At 32.9% G+C, this 21121-nt stretch overlaps 1 protein-coding gene across 1 annotated transcript in view; it reads left to right on the top strand.

Moving 5' to 3' along the window:
• UBE2W (ubiquitin conjugating enzyme E2 W) overlaps nucleotides 1-20735 on the top strand; it is a 74370-nt gene extending 53635 nt beyond the window's left edge. The window contains exons 4-6 of the mRNA XM_058699871.1: nucleotides 2788-2943; nucleotides 6617-6692; nucleotides 15367-20735. Coding sequence (XP_058555854.1) covers nucleotides 2788-2943; nucleotides 6617-6692; nucleotides 15367-15380 — 246 coding nt within the window. The 3' untranslated portion in view covers nucleotides 15381-20735. The remainder of the gene's footprint in view (nucleotides 1-2787; nucleotides 2944-6616; nucleotides 6693-15366) is intronic.
• The last annotated feature ends 386 nt before the right edge of the window (nucleotides 20736-21121 follow it).

Raw genomic sequence — 21121 nt, 5'->3', positions numbered from 1 at the left:
TTGAGATCTGATTAAGTTTATTACTTCAGTTCCCTTAGAGTTCAGAGCTGTTTCTGTCTTGATTTCTGGCTCTCCTCTGTGCTTGTCAGGGTCTTCTACTGCATTTCATCCCTTCTCTCCTGATTTCCTTGTTCGTGGGCCCTTCTTGGCTCTCAGGACAAGTGATTTAGTTTGTAATCCATTCTAAGAGAAATACTCCTTTCCTTCTGCCTTGTGAATTGGCTATTCAAAGCATGTTGTGATAACCTTTGTATCTTGCTGTGTATTTTCCTTGATGGTCGCTGATGCATGCAAAGAAGACATCTTAGCAGTTCTTCATTTTTTGGTACTTTCAGAGCACTATTCTGTGTGACTTTTTAAAAAGGAGACCTTACTGGAAAAGAACCATCCTTTAAAATATATTTCGTGGCCAGGGGATAAGGTCTTGCTTGGGCACTGTTTGTGTTATTACTGAAAATACCCTACTGGCCAAACAGGATTTTGTGGCAGAATGAATCCCCCAGAGCAGATGCATATTCTGTGAGATTATAAACTCCCACTCTAGAAATCTACAACACATTGTGAGAATATCAAATGCATATAATAAACTACATGTTTATAAAAAATAGAATTTAAAATAATCGTGGGTAGACTCAAAAAGTATGGAGCTGCAAGACCATTTAAGCAGTCATTTCCTTTTAGGGTAGCACTTTTTTAGCAAAAAAGTGAATGAAAAGGGTAATAACACTGATAGATAAAATTGAGATAAATAATATGCTTTAAACACAGCTGTGCCAGAGTCAGGGATTGGGTGGTCTTCTACAATCAGGCAGAGCAAGTAACTTGATATCTCTTATTTTGAGACTTATTTTTAGTTTTCAGCTTTACTTTAGCTCTTTTCAGTGGAAATGGAGGGTGCATGACCAGAATTTAAAGAAATAAAAATATGCAAATGTGCAAAGTTATTCCTTTGAGAAGAAAATTCCTTTTGTTGTCTTATATTAGCTTCAGCCCAGGCAATGAGTTCCATATGTTAGTAGTATATTTGAAGTGGTAGAGGACTCCTGCTTATGAAAGAGTGCTTTGTTAAAATGTAAATATTTGTGAAATTATAATAAAGTCAGAATTGTTAGATAGATACTTTAAAATAAAAGCAAAAACCCAGCTTATGATAACTTTCCATAACATCCCATATTAAATAATGACATACCTTACCTAGCCATACTTATTTCACTGGCTTTCTATAAAAGGGAAAATAAGTTATGCCTAGAGTAACAAATACTTCATCAGTTTCTGACATAACTGACGGTAGGGTTTCTTACTAAGATTTTGCTGTACCCAAGTGTGAGGCAGTTTGTAGGGCTGAGAGAGATTACTGTAAGTCTCTTTTGGGAAGTACTGGTTTATATTTGATGAGCTGTATAAAAATCTCATCATACCTATTGAATCTGTATCTATGAATGTGGGACTCTTGAATTCTTATTTTTAACCAAACCTTCAGGTGATTTTTTTTTTTTAAGGTCAGGTCAGAAATTAGTAATTACTACTAAACAACAGAATAAAAATGGTACATCTTACTGCAGCATAAAATTAATGTAAAGATTGGTGGATTAATTTTTATATCAAAATAAGTAATTTTTTATGAAGTAACATATATAAGCATTCTTAAATATTAGACTTCTGCTTTCTTTGTCCTACTTTGAACTGTGCTTACAAATTCATCAGAATGTATGAATTCATTCTCTTGCCCATTCAGATGCTTACTGTACATAGGGGTTTTGTTTTTAAATATGGAGTTATATGTTTATTTTTGTTTTTTTTAAATACATTTATTATGTATGTATTTATTCCTTCATTCATTCTTTTTTTTGAGAGAGAGAGAGAATGTACACATGAGTGTAGGAGGGGCAGAGAGAGGATCATAAGCAGGCTTTACACTGAGGGTGGAGCCCCAATGGGGTTGGATCCCACAACCCTGGGATCATGACCTGAGCCAAAATCAAGAGTCGGACGCTCAACCAACTAAGCCACCCAGGCGTCCCAGTGTAGATACGTTTAAGAAGCACCACTAACAGGATTCTTAGTGAATTATTAGAGCAAAGGAGGGAATAATAGATTTATTACCTTTCAAAAAAAACAGTGCTGAGGCAAGGAAAAGTTGGAGAAAGGAAAAATTGTTACAAGAATTGAGTAGAAGAGGCAGAGAAAAACAAGTAATTGGGAGACTCATTCAACCATTGTTTGTGTGTGTGTGTGTGTGTAAGCACATAGTTATTTGCTGATTAATAAATAGTAATTTGTATCCATCATAATGGACGAGTGAGTTTAGAGCAGGTGTTATATATAGCAGTCATTTCCTTTTGCATGTAGTACCTTAGGTGATAGCATTGTTAAAGGTGGAAGGGGTGCTCCTATCATCTAGAATTCATGTTGTCCCCAAATTGAATACTTTCATATGATTTCTATATGCAGAGAGCAACGAGTAGAATTTGAAAAAGCATTCTTATAAATATAGTAGTCTTTTGCTAGGCTAAAAATGCATGATTAATTTATGAATTTTTAAAAGGAATTTGTGAAAAATAGTTGAAATAAAAAATAGATGATCTGGGCTTTTTCCCTATGTGTACCATTCCCTACGTGCTCATTCATACAGTGAAACCAGTTCTTCGTGAATTGATGAGAATAAACAATGAGCAGTTATTTTTTAGTTGCTTAGTCGGTTTTTAGAATAATAAGTTCTGTGGAGAATATTTTATTTCTTGATAACACAGAATATTTGAGTGTTAATGTAATTTTATTCTTTCTTAGGTTATGTTTACTGGTGAAAATATTCCTGTTCATCCTCATGTTTATAGCAATGGTCATATCTGTTTATCCATTCTAACAGAAGACTGGTCCCCAGCGCTCTCAGTCCAATCAGTTTGTCTTAGCATTATTAGCATGCTTTCCAGCTGCAAAGAAAAGGTAGGACTTTTCAGAATTATTCCAAGTAATATCTGTTCTTTTAGTTTGGCTAAGAAACTATTTTAATATATGATTTATTTGAAAGACTTAATGCCTTTTATTATGAAGTTATAGGTAATATCATGTTTAGTAATAGATTGGAAAATTACTGTGATAATTTTTCATTTCATGTAGAAGTCAGACATTGTTTTATATTTCTTAAACAGAAAAGTTCTGCAGATTTCTTAAATAATCTGAATTTTATTTCTGTAAGCATACACAGGGCAAATGTGTACAAGAAATTCTTGCTTCTGGATTTCACAATGGAAAGCCCCAGGAACAAGTTTTCATAGCTCCCTTCTCCACTCTGCTGGCTCCCACCCTATCATCCTCTTTTAGGGAATTTCCCAGGAGCCAGAGCTTTCCTATCATTATGATCATCATAATGACTAGGTTGAAGGAGGAGGATTAGATTACCAGTAGAATTTTCAGGACTTCCCTCTAATTCTCCTTTACTAATCCACAGATCCTGTGTCTGATGGAAAGGCAAAAATTACCAGAAACAAAAATCAAATGAGTCAAACTTAGGATACCCTTTTAAAGTATCTAAATCCTGTGTTCATTTCTGATCTTCTTGTCATTTCTGCCTGAGGGTTAGTGTAGCACAATATTCATATATTTCTATATTTTAAAGACTCTCTTTCATAAGGGTTTCCTTTTGTATTCGGTTTAAAGGAGAAACAAATTTACCTTATGTATTAGGGGGTCTGTGGGGTTATTTCAGCATTTTTTTTCCTGTGTTCTCCAAATTCACCTGTCATTTTTACTAAATTAGTGTTTAGAGAACTTGAAGGTTAGTAGCTCATTTTTAAATGGTAAGTTCTCTAGACTCTGAAACACCAAAACACTATTTGCAAAGTAAGTTTCTTGGAATGTTAGTTCCATAAGGTGTTTCTTGGTGTTAGTTTTTAAAAAACAAATAGGTTTTTTTTGTTCAAAGAAGTATGGGAAATAATGGTTTAAATTGTATTTTTTAAAAATATGGCATTATAAGCCCTTAATGTACAGTTTTATATACCTAATATAAGAAAGAAAAAAACTTCTGGCGGTAAACTGTTACACCATTAGTTAAAAGGTATATATCCCCATTCAGGAATATTAAAATGTGCAGAAAAATGTACACCTTAGAATAGAGGAAATAAGGTACATACTATCTAATTGTGGTATGACTTTTTAATTTAAGTTTCCTCTTTCCCTGTGGGCTTTTTCACATTGCATGTAAAGGCTACGCTAGAGCTTTTGTTAACCCCAAGGGCTTTGGAAACAACTCTTACTCATTTATTGCTTCCATATTTTCTCATCCCCCACACTTCCAATCCCAGCATACATAAAAACTTTTAGGTGTAGAGCAGAGCAGTTTGCAGTTACAAAGACTTCTGTGCCTGTGTTAATGTTTAATGGCTTCAGAACGGTGAGGCAGTTAAGTATAAAATTTAATAAGAAAAATTGAGATGAACACCAGTGATGTGTGCACGTAACTCTTGCATGTGCCTTGAATTAATTAGCACTTTTTTACATTTTAATGTAATTTAAAATAAGTGTAATGATTTACTATTAAAAGCTAGAAATGACTGTATTCTTTACCTCCTTTATCCTTTTCTAATCCTCACTATTCACATTTCAGTTTTCTACTACTAGTTTTCTTGCATAGTTAGTAAATGACTAATTATTCCATTTAAATTATTGGCAAGCTATGTTATATAATATAAACTTCATTATATTTAAACAAGATAATAATCTGGAAGCTAGAATTCTGGCCACATTAGTTCGGTGAAATATGAGGAAAATTCAGCAAACATTTCGTAGGTACCTACTAGGTGCTGTTTTTACTGTGTTAAGTACAAGGTTACAAACATGAAGAGGAAACTTGGTTTGAAACTGAGGGGATCTAGCTCCAAACAAGCTTTTAAAAGTCTTTTAACTACTCACCAAAAGCTCTTCTTTTAAAAGAGGTGAATTTTACTTTGTGGCCAATGTGGTGCTGTGAGTTTCACTTTAATATTTGAGTTGAATACAAATTTTAATTTTTACTATAAGCATTTGGGAACTTTGATTTAGTCATAATTCTTTCACTCCAGTTTTCTTTTTCACAGGCAAGAATGGTTCCCTAAAATGAGGACATTTAAATCCATTATGTCAGTAGATTTCAGTAGTTAAAAATAATTTCTGATATTGAGAGGCCTTTCAGTAATCTACCATTTATTCTCAGTGCCCTTGTAATATAGATTGTCCAAACTTTCCAGCTTGTATTCAGTTCCTAAAACAATTTTGGTAATCCATCTTTTTGTATAGTTACTTTATTTTTCTAAGAACCATGTCTCTGTGATCACTTAGTATTTTGGTTGTATTCTTGACTTAAGCAAATAGAATGAGTGTATTTTCTTCCTTAAACATATATATATATATATATATATATATATTTTTTTTTTTTTTTTTTTTTTGAAGATTGGGTTCTAATCAATATACAGAGAAAATGAGTTTATGAAATTTGTTGCAGTGGTAGCAGTTTATTCCACGTGAACACAGATTATGACTTTGCAGGACAAACAGCAACAGACCATCTATTCTTTGAGGTAGCCAGGCATCTCATTTCATAATACTAATTTTTCAGATATTTTCTTAATCTGTGTCAGCAGGGTAATCTTGGGATAGCTGTTTAACATCTTATACTCTACTCTTCCCTTTTGTTAAATCACTATTAACATTGACTTATAAGAGCGTTTTAAGGCTCAACTAAGATCAGAGTTCTGTACCTGAGTTATAGAAGTGCCAAGTGGACTGCCTATCTCCCTTCCTGTTGTCTAGGCAGTCCTGCTCACCATTAGTTGTTGGTTGGACCTATCATATTACCTACTAACCTGCCCTCAGTGGCTTTAGTACAAACTTGACATGTTTCCAAATTTTTGTAGAGAGTCACATATTTGTTTTGTGTAACCAGTATCCAACATTTTCAGGGAAATTCCCTTCCATAATCTGTCGTCAGTGTTGTTGGCATCACTTTTCCTGCTATAGCTCCTTGGAGAGCTGCCATATGTTTCTAATATTATGCTAGTCGGGACATATGTATAGCAGAAATGCCAACATAGCTTTTCCCCTTTTTTCTTTTTATATATTGTTTGGAAACTGAATCCTTTAGTTTGTCCTTGGTGGTACTATCTTACAGGAAAACCATAATTCTTTGTGGAGGCCTATAAGTTGCTGTTAGTTTCTCAGACCTAGTAAAGTAGACTTCTCTGCCTTTTTTTTCTTTTTTTTTTTTTAATTAGTTTATAGAAGTAATTACTAAATTATTTCTAGGGAGATAAATGAAAGCAAAATTCTTTAAAACCTAATGCTACCACTTTGGGTTAATAGTTGGAACCTAATCCAAATCACACATGCATACCTTTATTTTTATTTTATTTTATTTTATTTTATTTTATTTTATTTTATTTTATTTTATTTTATTTTATTTTATTTTATTTTTTAATTTCAGTGTCAAGACTCTACTTTTCCTGGAATATATTCATTTGTGCTACATAAACATTTGTATTTTTTATGCTGTCTGTAATAATTCTGCTAAAGCTTTTATTAAAACTGTCTCCTTAAATCTTCTTCTATTTTATAAATCTGTTTAAATTCTTGTTGGTTTCAGAGACGACCACCAGATAATTCTTTTTATGTTCGAACATGTAACAAGAATCCAAAGAAAACAAAATGGTGGTATCATGGTAAGCAGTTTTATTTTAGCATTTTGGTTTGAAAGATTATATATGTTTGGGGAAAAGAAGGGAATATATAACTGATGTAATTTTGTAATATAGAGAAGAGTCTTTAAAATATTTAAGACATTTAATGGATACATTGGACTAGATTTTTAATGGGGCACATAAAATCATACCTATCATGTAAGTAAAATCTAAAATCACTTTAACATTCTAAAATGCTACCATTTTATCACTAAAAAGGAGTCTTTAATAATCTTTAAGTGAAATTGAAATTAGTTATTTGGAAACCTGTTAACTTAAAATAGAAATTTTGATGTCTTTTGTAATTACTTAATTCTGGTACTGTTCTTAGTGGCAGGAGGGGGAGTCACATTGTAAGAGATGATCCATTAAATAAAGCTCTTCCTATTCTAATAGTTAGCCCTCAAAAATTTGTGGTTTTTCTGATTGTAGCTGTATGAATACAGTACTCTCCCTGATTTTTTTGTTTTACTGATTCTGTTGGGAGAGTGCTGGTAGCTTTTTAATTGAAAACTGCCAGTCTTTTCTAAACTGACCTCACCTCTTCCTTAAAGAGGTATATTTGAAATTCACAACAAAAATTTTATACTCTTCAGTGTACTTTTTGAAGGGAGTGAACAAAACCACTCTGATGTATTCATCAGAGCATTTCCTTTATTTTTCTTTTTTTAAATGTTAGCCTAATAAGAAATGAGAACTGACAGCTAATTAATAAAAGTATGATCTTTCCCCCCTTATCTTTCTATCAATTGTGAAACCTTCTGTTACCTGAGTTAATTTGAGTCAATTAAAAACTTTTTAGGGGCGCCTGGGTGGCGCAGTCGGTTAAGCGTCCGACTTCAGCCAGGTCACGATCTCGCGGTCCGTGAGTTCGAGCCCCGCGTCAGGCTCTGGGCTGATGGCTCGGAGCCTGGAGCCTGTTTCCGATTCTGTGTCTCCCTCTCTCTCTGCCCCTCCCCCGTTCATGCTCTGTCTCTCTCTGTCCCAAAAATAAATAAAAAATGTTGAAAAAAAAAATTTAAAAAAAAAAAAAAAAAAAAAACTTTTTAAATTATAAAGTTCTGTAGGTGTTGAGATAAGTGATGGCTAGAATCAATACAATAGCACTATGCCAACAGTTACATGTTAGAAAGCATAGTGAAAGAGGAATGCCCCTAAGAGCCATGGAAAGGTAAATACTCATGTTAATGACAGTTATAGATGACCTAGAAGAAAAAATGACAAAACTTGTAAGAGCTATCAAAAAATAGAGATATTTGATGACAAACTAGTATTATATAATTTTCAAATTATAGGTTTATATAATTTAGTAAAAATCCAGCGGAATGATGGGTGAGTGCTTGAAAGTTGGAAAAAAATAATAGGTGAGAAGAACAATTTGGATTTTGAACTAAAGGATAATGAAAGAGAATTGGTCTACTAAATACCAAAACATATTAATGCAAGAATAGACATCAAAATAGAATTACTCTTTCCTAGGCCTTTTTATATATAAGATTTGGATATATGGTGAATTAGGTGTCACAAATCAGAAGGCAAAAAATTATTTAGTAAGTTAACCTGTTAGAAAGTTGGTAATCATTTTGGGAAAGAAAAATTTACATTTTTACTTCATATATAAAATACTTCCTGTGGATCGAATTAAGTACTTTTTTTTAAACAAGGAAAAATATTTTCTTAAAGTTTGGGATCATCTCTAGAGGAAGGAAGAATTTCTGAAATCAAAAGGAATCACAAATGTTAAAGAGTTGTATGAAAATTTAAACCTTTTAGAAAAACCTCAAAGCACAGCCAACCTTTATTTTAAAAATGTGAAAAACACTTATAGTTTATTAAAAATAAAGACCATTTATGAGAGTTGCTTAACATAATAAATAAAAATAAAAAGCATTGGCCAAAAACTTCACAGTAAAATAATTACAGATTTAATATTTTGAAATTATTTTTAAATTGGCAGAGTTGTATAAAATGAGTGCAATCTTGGAAAAGAGTAAAGAGTAGAAAAAAAATAGTGCTTTCATATTTGTTGATGGTATAGCAAGTTCAACAATATTTAACAAAGTTTAAGATCAAGACTTTTGTCTGAGTTACCAATTTCTGAGAATCCATCCTAAGAAAATCATCTTTTAATTTTCTTAAAAAATATTTATTTATTTTTGAGAGAGACAAAGACAGAGGGTGAGCAAGGGAGGCACAGAGAGAGAGGGAGACACAGAATCCGAAGCAGGCCTCAGGCTCTGAGCTGTCAGCACAGAGCCTGATGCGGGGCTTGAACTCACGAACTGCGAGACCATGACCTGAGCCCAAGTCGGATGTTTAACTGACTAAACCACCTAGGTGCCCCAATCCTAAGAAAATCATTTTTAAAACAAGAAGTGTTTTATACATGGAATGTTCAGTGGAGGATTATTTATAATACACACTATTTGTTATCTTATGTACTATTTGCCTGGATTCATTCCAGGCACAGACATGCACACAAACACACCTACCTCAACGAATCCTTCCGCTACACACACCCTCAGGAACTCCTTCAGCAAAGTCTTGTTGATTGCTTTCTCTTTTAAAGAATTTAATAAACTTTATTACTGTGCCTAGAATGCTGGTTTTGTTTTAGTCTTTAAGGTATCCTCAGATAATTCTGATAGAGCTTGACGCTTGAGGACTACCGTTACAGGGATTCTGAGATATAAAAGGACAGGTTTCCATATAAAATGAATTAATAATCAGACTTAAGGAATTCTGAGCACTGAAAGTCTACTAAAACATTTAAGACCCTACTTTAAGTAAACAGCCCTTTAATTCAATTTACACTGCTGGCTTGTCATTCTTTTTCATCCTCTTGCCTAGGACCAAACACCAAACTACCTCTTCCTTCCAAAAAAAAAATTCTTGAGTGTCACAGACCCTGTATCTTAGCATAGAAAGTCCCAGATTCATCAAAAATTCAGATTAGTCAATCAATATTGACAAACACACTAAATCAAACATGTTTTAAAGTGTCAAAGTTCTAAAGATAGTATAGTCCTTCTGTTTCAAACTCAGCTTCGCTAATCATAAAAAAATGCCCCGTTGTCTTTTCCATAGATTTTAAGCCACTTGTGTTTTCTAATAAAACTTGAGAGGAAATTGCCTTGGAGTGATGAATTTTAAAAATACATATAATTTGAACATATAAACTGCTATCTTGCCTCAGTGTGTTCGTACATTTTCCCTTCCTTACTCCCTGGTAGGGAAATTTCAGAAAGATACAGTCTTTTGGGCCCTCTGATGCTGCCTTATATAGATAAAAGGACTTATGAGAAGTCCTTTATCCAAGAATGTTCCCAGAATTTCTCATTATGTGCTGTTGAATAAGAAATGGAGAGGGGCGCTTGGGTGGCTCAGTTGGTTAAGCATCCAACTCTTGGTTTTGGCTCAGGTCATGATCTCACGGTCATGGAATTGAGCCCCATGTCCAGCTCTATGCTGACTGTGGAGCCTACTTGGGATTCTCCTTCTCCCTCTTCTCTCTGCCCCTCCCCTACTCTCTGTCTTTCAAAATAAATAAATAAACTTTAAAAAAAAAAGAGATGGAGAAAAGTCCCATAGTGAAACTAGAAATATAAAATTAATTATTTAAAACAAAATACACTTTATAGAAGTTATTTTTCGTAGTTAATAGTTTTTATCTGTTAACTGAGAAATTTATACTTTCATAACTAAAATAGAAAAAGTCTTTTAATAGGTGGGACTATTACATTCTCCACCTTAGCCAAAAAGTACTAAGAAAAGAGAGGCTTTTCAAATTAAATTAGCTTCTTAATGTCCAGGAGTTCATTTTACCAATAAACAGACTAAAAGTGTCTCTCCCCCTTCCTGCCCCCAAAATACAAAATTAGCCATCTTTAAAGGACTGGATTGTATTTCAACTAAATTATGACTATTCTAGCTCAGTTTCCAGTCCCAGGTACAGGTACATTTTTTTCATTTACAGATAATTCTGTTTAAAACATTCTCAGATTGATTTACAGTGACTGTTCTTAACTCAGTATGTTTTGTACTCATGCTTGAACCCTGCATACCTGAATCATTCCCCTCCCAGAATCTCTTTAAATCGACAGTTTGCTTCATGAGTGACCATCATATGAAATCAAGAAAGGGTAATACTAGTTATACTTTGAGATGATAGAGCAGCTGCTCTTTCATAAAGGTGAGTGGGTATAGACAGTCTTCCTTGAACTTTTCCTTCATCTTTAAAAACTAAAGCATTTCAGCTGTGTAGCATATATTATCTCTGCCTTTATACATTTCAGAGTGACAGTTATAAGCAATGTGAGAAATAGCTCACCTTGACCTTACAGCTGAATTTGAAAAATCTTAATAAAAAGGTAATCATACTCTCACTCATAAAGCAGAATACGTCAGCTTTGTTTTGAGTTTTCCAGATGTCAGCTTATATGTTTTTCTGTTTAGCTGCCTTAGTTCCAGAAGATCTTCATTGATCAATCATGTTCTCCTTATAACACCAAATCACCAAGAAATATGGACTCTTGTTATTTCTTAGCATCATCTAATTCTGAAAGGGCTACAAGGTCAGGCCAGTGTCCTGACATGACCTACAAACTTAAACAAAAAGATCCAGAGACTAAATAAAGACTTGGTTGGAATTGGATGAACTTACTGAAATACTTACCATTTCAATTTCTAGAAGCCAAGCAGAATTGTGGGCCTCAGGTATAGGCTCCACAGTCCTTGGGTCAACGTGGGTCGGAGTGTTCGTCAGTGTTTGTAATCAAAAGAGACAAGGGAGGTTTGGGTTTAGTTTCATAATATCTATGCACTTGAGAGGGCTTCCTGGCTGCAGGATGAATGCCACTATTAATGAAAAACAATAATTCAGCAGTTCAGTAGATCTCCTGGATTTGGAAGAGTAGGTTTCTGCTGATACACCAGACTTGAGCTGCCAGATAGATACCAGTGTTGGGTGCTTGAAAAAAAAGCCTCTTTCAACTTAAATCGGTGATCTTCCGCGTTGTTAGTATACTTTGAAAATGTAGGACAGTCACTGCTACCCTACTGTTACTCTCTTTGTAGTATCATATCTTCTGCATTTCTTTTGAGATTCTTCTCTAGCTCCTTAATATTAAAGTGCAAAAATTTCCTGAGATGTGAACACACATTCCTTACTGTTACTTACTTGAAGTTTACTATCAACCTGTTTTCCAGAATTCTTTGATAGTTTCTATTCACTAAAGAATTAAGGCCATTGGGATACAAATATTCTGTGTTGCAAATTAAGGCCAGGGGTCCATATGCTTTGAAAAATTGGTTAAATGGAGAGAACAGGGTTTAAAAAAAGTAAAGGGAACTAACCAAAATAGGTATTTGAATAGACAACTCATTTCCGCATACATAAGGGGAATTTACCTATAATTCAGGGCTAAGATGGTAGCCAGTTTAGTGCACAAATGAATGAATGAGCCTGAAGTTCAGTATCACAACAGACATAATTGTTCTTGAAAAAGAGAAAAAGTATCTTTTTATGGAATCATAAAAATATTTCAATAAGATAGCCAATAGAATCCATTAATAATATCCATCTGTTTCCTGGGATCCATGTTGAATGTATATAACTTAGTTTCATAATGATTGCTTTTCACAAATGGCAGTACTGATCTGGTTCTTGAAGCATTTTCCTTAAGGTGATAGGAGAATTGAGCAGTATAGCTTAAGACTGTTATTGAGTATTGGCTTCAGAAAACTAGGCTTACAGGAAATAGATTGGCATAATGTTTAGATGTTATGTCCAGTAAACTGTTGAGTTTATAAGTTTGGGGAGGAGTAGAAGAATACCTCGCTCTCTTTTTTTTTTTTTTTTTTTTTTTTTTTTTTTTTTACAAAACTTTAAACTACATTCTGGTTCCATTCAGCTGGACCTGTAAAATTTTAAGGATTATAAGGGGATAGGAACATAAAATTGTCTCAGACTAGTATTGATAAACTCTTTTTCTTCCTGTCTTATAGCTGTCTATAGAACTATAGTACTTATAGAGTCCATAGAACTTATAGTAGTCTATAGAACTACTTATGTTAGGTGTAAACCTTTTCATTTGCACTACCTTACAAAATCATTTTCTAAATTCCTAAGTCCAAATGTTTACGCAGCTTAACAGCCTTTTCCCTTTATTTCCTGCTAGATAACAGTTCTGTTGTCTACTGTGAAATCTTTCTTGAACTGGTTCATCAAAGTAAAATTTTAATTCCCTAAACTGTTAAGACACAAACCTAACTGTAAAGATTTATTTTTGTCTTTCTTAGAATTGGGATCCCACTTCATATCTACTGACTTATTACTGTGTTCCTTTTTTTTCTAGTCTTTTGTCCCTGGGAATATCCAGGGAGGTGGTTTCCAATATAACGTGATGGTTGTGGTGTCCATTATAATGGGATGGTTCTTATACTTGGGAGAACTAAATGACATGCTTCTAATATAGTTCTCTTCTACTCATATTTCCCAGAAGCCTAGTGAAGTTAGCCATGGTAGATGTCACCTCTTTGGAACTGGTGATTTGTGTATTATATTTGAGGGTATAGTTTTAATAAGTGCTTACACAGTTCCAGAAAAAAGTTTAAGGGATTAATCTAAGATTTTTTTTCCAGGCCTTCATTTTGCTACAAATACTTTATTCAAGAGGTTAGATATATTGTGTAATTTGACCATGTTTTATAGACCTATATTTGTCTTGATCTTATTAAATTAACAACCTTTTTTTGTAGGTCATCCTGGTATTCAGTAATCTTTTTCATCTAGTTAGGAAACTGTGTTCCTTTTGCTAACAAATGAGTTTTTTGCTTCTTACTGATGGCCTTTTTTTCCTAGGAAAAAGTTTGCCTGGCTTTGGCTCATACTTGTCTCCATACTTAAGTATTTGCTCATAGACTCTTTGGTTATTTACAGCCATGATGGATTTGTAATGTTAAATCCATGTGTCCTTGTGGGTCCAGCTATCAGAGATCATGGAACTCTATTTTCAAAACTTACTTAGTACATTTATTTTTCTAAAGATAGAGTATTTAAGGCAGGGAGTATCATATTCGTCCTCTAATTTTTTTTTTTTTTTTTTTTTTTAACTTCTGATCCAGAGTGGAGATTAGGGTAGGGAGAATAGCTTTGTATGGATTTCTTACTCATTTTGGTGGATTGTAGCACATTCTACAGCAGCCCACTATACTGAAAAACTTCCAAAATGAACAACCTGATGCAGATACATTTACAGTGTCACCTATCAGAGATGATATATTTGGAAATAAAAGCTTATTTTTGGCAGTTAACTAGGTATATGATGTTCAAATTGAATTTTGTCTCATCTTTTTATTGTATACATTGTCATATGGTATGATACTTAAAGTTTGACCTATCAGAATTTAGTGCAGTCCCTTAGCTTAGAGATCTAAGGGCGGTTAGTTTGAGTATTAATTTCAAGGACCCTAATATTATAAATTACTCTGTTGGAAAAGTGATGTTTTAACATTTTTATATTCTGTATCCATGACATCTGTATCTCCTCTGTATTCCAAGTTCCACAGTAATTGAGGAAACATACTTTCATGTGACACTTAGAAACTATAAACTGTCCATTTACTTCCTTCTTAAAGATATTATTTCTTCAAAGAATTCTAATGATTTAGATAAGATTTATTTTAAAAATCCAATATATTTCACCCTTTAGATCACCCTTAATGTACAGGGGATGGAATATTCCACGAGTTTGCCTAGCAGAGAATTCAGATATACTGGTTTTTAGCTCTCATTGAATCATTGGGAATGGGGATTTTATTAACAATGTATTGATCCTAACATGGGATATTTTATAAAGTATTTTAGCCAATTTTTCAGAAATGTTTTAGAGAGCTTTCACAATTCTTGGGTAGTTGTTACTAGTCTTCCTTCTAAAGCCTCTTTCTGAAGAGTAACCAGTCCTCAAAATAAATCCTTCAGATATGTCTTGTGAAATAAAATTTGTAAAATAAGTTATGAATCCCCAAATTTCATGTCTTACATAAATATGATGTGTTGAGGCTACCAGAAGTCATTACGAAATTATTTTAGTTTTTTTAACCTCATTTGCATATGTATCTATATTTGCTGAAAAATGTATTTTTAAATGTATTTTCCATAGAGAAATTAATCATTGACTATGTATTAATTGATTTGGAGATCACACCTTATTTGTGAAGTTATTTCCTTCATAGACTAAAGGCACAACTTGTATTATCCTGTGTTAAATAGTAGGACACTGTTGGTCAGGAGTTTGCTTCCTGTCTCATTATAATTTAAAATTGTGGCCCTTAAAACAACTCTTGAGAGATAAATCCTGAATATGTGCTAAAATATATCAATTTATTATTTTAAGTAGAACTAACACACTAATTAATGCATCATTTAAGATCTGTGTGAACTACATTTCCATGAAAGAATTGAATTTGATGTGTTTGTCACTATATAATTGAACACAAATTGGACTTTTTATTTGCAAGGATTGGGGGAGGCAAGTCAGACAAATAAATCATGTTCTTCTTGCTACTTGAAATTATTTATATGTTAGGCTAACTTGTGGATTTCACTTACGCAGGCTTGACTTTTTTAATTATCTTTTTTCTCCTTTTCTTAAAGATGATACTTGTTGATGCCACTGTTATCATCCTCCTAGCAGAAGATAGTCCTACTGAGAAAATGAGCACTTTGATCATTCAGTCTTTGAACTTTAACCTTTGACTGGAAGTGACCTATAGGCAATGAAGACTACTTCCTTTTACTGCATTTTTACTCGTGTGCATTCTGGGCGCATGTTGATCGCTGGTTCAGTCCAGGCAACTGACATGCTTTTATTAGTCATACAGTATTAATGCAGGTGTCAGGAAATGTCAAATATAATTCCATTTTTTATTTTTATTTTTTTAAGCTTTTGGAAAAGTTCCAGGTCCTCATGTATTGTGCAATAACAATGACTTCCTTGGCGGTTTTGGAACGTTCATTGCCGGCAATGGACGTTTAACAGGAAAAATTTTCATTAACTCCTGCCACCCAATGATTAATGCATGATAGGGCCTATGAAATGAACTTATTGGTTATAGTGGGATTATAAATAAAGTGAGGGATCCAACATTACCTTGAAAGTCACCCCAACTGTTTATATTTGGATTCTATGCACTGTGATCCTAAGGTTAACGGCATGAATTAACATGCGTCTTTAAAGGACTGTAATGAAAGATCATTGCGTATTTATTGAATTGTTTATATCTGCTGTCAAATTGTTTTGACATGGAAGGTTTTCAAGTAACATTGGCAGAGAGGTACAATATGTTATCCCTATGGTGAAAATAAATTCATTTGTTGTATATAGTTCCTCAATATCTGAAGTAAAGGTATGAGTAATATAGGGTATGAATGGTTTAATCAAGGCTTTATTTTGGAAGTAAGAAAAATGGCAGTGATGATTCAACTGCTGCAGTCCATAATTTGGGCTTATTTGTACATTAACAGTTTTTCCAAGTAGATTACACTCTGTTACTTCCTGCTAGCCATCAGCATGAGCCCTACTGCCTAAACACTATTTCATTTATTTATGTTTGGAAAATCCATAAACAGTTTTTGTTTGCAATTTTGTTTCTTTTGTTATGTTTTAAGTCAAGATTGAATGTTACAGTACTTCAATTGGAAAATTTTTGTCAAGTTTTTTCCTGTAAATTTTCTTTACTTGTAAGTATCATTTTGTCCTTTAATCCTGTACCCTAAAATAAGAAATACATTTTTGACAGAGGCTTAATGTTTTAACAAAAGAGTGTGGACATTTTTATTTTAAAATTTAGGCAAAAGTACACTATAGAATGGTATGTTTGCTTATTTGTCTCACACAACCATACAGTTTTTCCTGGAGGGATTAGTTTTGTTTTCTTGTTGTTTAAAAGACTTTGCTTACAGCTAGATAAAGTTTTCTATAGAAAAAAATTGTTGAAACGTCCAATTCTCAGTACCATGTAAGTTAATGATACTGCAACTAGGTTCTCTTTTTAAAAAGCGATTATGTATTTTATAAATTACCTTTTCACATATGCAAAAATCTGTTTCTACTACAATGTTATTTTTACTAATGCCTGTTGTTGCACTCTTTTTGACATATCCTGCAGTGAATAAATATATGAATCAATTTGGGCTTAAAAGTAAAAGCCAATTGGCTGAAAGGTTTGAAGTATGTACCCCAGCAAAACCATCCAATCAATAATTGGCAAGGAGTATTTTCAAAATTGTTTTTAATCTCTGTATAGATGACATTTTGTAGCTTTGTACATGTTGTTAATTAAGGGCATATAATTTTACACTCTAAAAGTATAATTGCTGAACTCAGGGGTGGGTAGACTTCAAAAATATGTCTGCTGTAGAAATAACTTGAAAAACAAAACTATGGCCAGCCACCAAATTGTGGACACTGTTTATACTATAGTTAGCAACTACCACTTTTTGAAATTAAACACATTTTTGTTCTTTCTTCACTAGATACACCTAAGTTCTCACAGTAGTTTCTATCAGTCTTATTAGTTGCCCTGTTTAACCAAGACAAAAAATGTTTTTTGGAATGCTTGAGCTACTCTTAGTTTTTAACTGCTTTTTAATATGAAAATTGCAGTGACAAATTATATATTTTTCATATTTTACACAACTCTAAACTGATTGACTTGATCATTTGTGGGGGTGGGGGAATCTCTCCATAATGCTGGTCCTCTTACTAAAGTTCTTTTATAAAGAAATGACCTGTGACATTTATTCACCAAAGGAATTAATATACCAGGTCAAAGATGAACAATGCTGTCCTGTAGATTAATAGGTGGTATATAGCCTCAGTTGAGTTTTGTAAAATAAAAATAGCAGTATTTTAAGATACCCCTCTCTGTACCTAGAGATATCATAAAATAAATTAAAATGAAGCAGAGGAAAGTAAAGGAAACCAAATAATTTCAGTACACTTTACGGTTTAAAGAGAAGGTGAAATATCCTAAAATATAGAAATACCAATCATTCAAAATTTGCAATAACACTTTATTCGTTACATTACTCCCTTGAACTTAGGAATTATTGGAAACTCCTTTGCACTTAGATTTAATTAAGTTGATTTTAAATGTAAGTTACATTATTAAAAGACATAAGATGTTTACTTAAGTCATTGCTCTAGAGAGCAAAATTAATGACTTTGTAATAATAAACAATATTTCTGTGTAACACGTTGTTGAACGACAACCAGAATACCAAGAAAATGTACATAGGAATATGCTACTTCCCTCTTCCCTTGCTCTATGGGGCACTGTCTGCTACATAGGCCTACAGAATTATACTTTCATATTTAGACAATATGTACTCTCTATTTATTTATTTATTTATTTATTTTAAGGCCATTCTTCTGGTTTGCCAAATTCTGTTAAGGCAGTGATAACATTCATTTCCTTATTTTGCATGTTTATATCATGAACTTGGTGCCCTTTCAAAAAAAAAAAAATTATGTCAAGTAGGTATTAATGCCATAGATTTTAATGAGAGAAATGGTTTTCAGTTTTTTAAGATAAATTTTTTAAAATACATTTTATGGCTGTTCTCTTAAGGAATTTAATATTCACCTCTAAAGGACTTACTTGTAGTGTATGAATTCCTCCTTTTAGCTAGCAGGGACATAAAGCTTTTTTTAATCCCCAAAAGAAAATGCTAAAAAATAGCTTTTATATACGGTTCATCTGGAGAAAGACCTTAATCCTTATTTGTTTTGACTAGGTATATAAATATTTGGTATAAAATAACTAGAATAGTTTATTACTTTTTCCCTTCTGAAATTTTAAATATATGCAAATATATATCATTAGATTCCTGTGGTGAATAATAATTTCTTCAGATTCTAAAACAGGTATCTAGTGACTGCTTAATTATTTCCAGATTGCATCAAAGATGAATTGACAAATAATGGAAATGAGTAGTGATATGAAAATGGTATGTAACCACATATTACTTGTTTCTGGTAATCAAATCTTATTTTTTAAAAAGCCTATTGTTTTTGAGAATTGAGATATTTAAACTTGTTACAACTTCTTCCTAAAAATAGAAGAGAAGAGGAGGTACTGTGTGTTCAAAAATTTTTTTAAATAAAGAATTCAGTGTCACTAGTTCTAAGCCTTTATGGTCACTGCTGCTTATATTTCTTGATCTCACTTTTATTTAATTTTTTTGTACATATTCGAGCTGAATGCTTAGGATTATTAAGTGTATATAAATTGGTTTTCTAAAAGAACTGAGGCTTACCCATATCTTCTCTAAGGATTCAATGTTACCAAAATCAGCTACTGCACGATTCTGTGTTATGCTAATGCCTTTGCATGATTAAGATCTGTGAAGGTGTCTTTTAATCTGCACCACTTGGCCCAATCCTCTTTGCAGTCTTGTTTTTCTCTCTCTTCTTTTCTTCCTGTCTTCTCACAGATGTCCACTATGTTGGTCTTCAGGAGTTTCCCGAAGTTTTCCTCTCCCTCTCCCTTCCTTCCTTCTTTCCTCCTTCCTTTTCTTGAGGTTAGGGAATCCAGAGAAGGAAGACTATTGAAATTACATCAGAAATTTTTCTTAAATAAGAGGATTCCTTCCTACAGATAAAATATGTAGAATTTCTGATACTTTATTTCAGTTCAAGAGTAGGTGGCTAAATTTATTGAATAATTGACTACTTGATAAATGAGCTGTTAATTGTAATTTAGTTCTTAAATACTAATATTAAGGGAGTTTTGCTTACTTTTTGGATGGTGACTCTCCCAAAGTCTAAATATTGCCCAAATGAATTGAATTAATTGTTTTGGTAAAAGTGTTTTTTCCATTTAAGTTTCTAAGCCATTTTGAGATTTGGAACTTTTTTTCTTTTTTTTTAATAATTTGTGGGAGACTTTAATTTTCTCAGCGTGAACTGCATTAAAGACAGGCTTGTATGCATCATTATCATTAGAGGCCCGTGGAGTCTAAACATGTACTTCAAACTTTAGATCTTTATCTTTAAAGTTGAAGTTCTGGTTCTGACTATCGTCCTGATGATTGAGGTGTTCTCTGTGACTTTAATTCTCAAAAGTTACTGGGACTGATAGTTGAGGATGAATCTCCAGAATGGTTGTATGACTGTTTTATCAAAAAATTGTTTATAAAACAATATAATATCTGAAGACATTTTTGAATATGTGGAAGGAAAGCTTGACTAGAAGCTGGTATGTTTTACCATACCTAAAGAACTGCAGTTGTGCAAGTTGAGTGCAGTTGACAGGGAGAAAGAGAAACAGTTCTTGTTCTATTTCTTGGTGCATACTTTGTCAGGGTTTTGTCAAAAGTTTGCTTCTGCAGTAATTCTAAGCAGTTTTCTCAAAGGCAAAGCATGGTTCTGGGCTTTGGCTTGTTAGGTGTGGCCGCACTTGTCAAATTTCCTGGTAAATGGAAAGATTGAATAATCCCACCTCTCTAATTCTAAAGCCTGAAACAAGACTAGTGAGGAATGTGGTAGAATGTCAGATACCATGAATATAAATGCGAGTCTCTTTAATAGTTAACCACAGATTATTTACATAAATACAAATTGATTGTCATTCTCGGGGTAAAATCATTAATCGAACAGATTATCATGTCAGTTATCTGGTAGCCAAGAATTAAGTCCATGTTCAAGTTAAAGTGGATTTGTTGTTTTTAGTTGGTACCATTTTTCTCTCAATATTCAGAAATACAGATTGTGCATTTTATTAATAGGAATGGAAGCTCATGCTTGAGGATTTGAATAGGGTGGATGTATATATTTTATAAATTCAAGTTGTAAAATATGTAAAGCTGCTGCTTTTTGAATAGAATATAAATGTTAAGACATAAATCTATATATTATATATTTTTAAATACATGTACCAAACTTTTGTTAGTTGAATATAAATTACATTGTGTGCTTTATGGAATTCAGTAACTTTTAATAATAAAGCAGTTGTCATTGATTTTTTTTTATGTAGACTTGAATATTAAATTGGATAATTAAATCTCTTTGTAGTTTATAATAATGTAAAAATTTACTTATGTACTAGTTTCTCATTACAGAGGACTGCGATCTTCAAAGGTTTGTGGAAACAGTGACATGTCCATTTCCAAAAATAGGTGCAACAGCACGAAGATAGTCCCTAACGCCACTTGTTTATTTATTTAATGGATCGTGTTCACTTAGCAGTGTAGCCTAGTATGTTTTAGTGGTTCTTCATGCTTTAATTGAAGAAGTCCTGACTGAAAGACAGGCATCTTCAGAAAAGGTAGAAATTGAGACCCAAGCACTTGCTAGAGTTCCACCATGAGTCTAGTGTTGCTGAACTTTAAGTTCTATTAGATTAAT

Source organism: Neofelis nebulosa, chromosome 14, assembly GCF_028018385.1.
Source record: "Neofelis nebulosa isolate mNeoNeb1 chromosome 14, mNeoNeb1.pri, whole genome shotgun sequence".
NCBI lineage: Eukaryota > Metazoa > Chordata > Mammalia > Carnivora > Felidae > Neofelis > Neofelis nebulosa.
The sequence above is the reverse complement of the archived record's forward strand: the minus strand, read 5'-3'. Positions and strand labels throughout refer to the sequence as shown.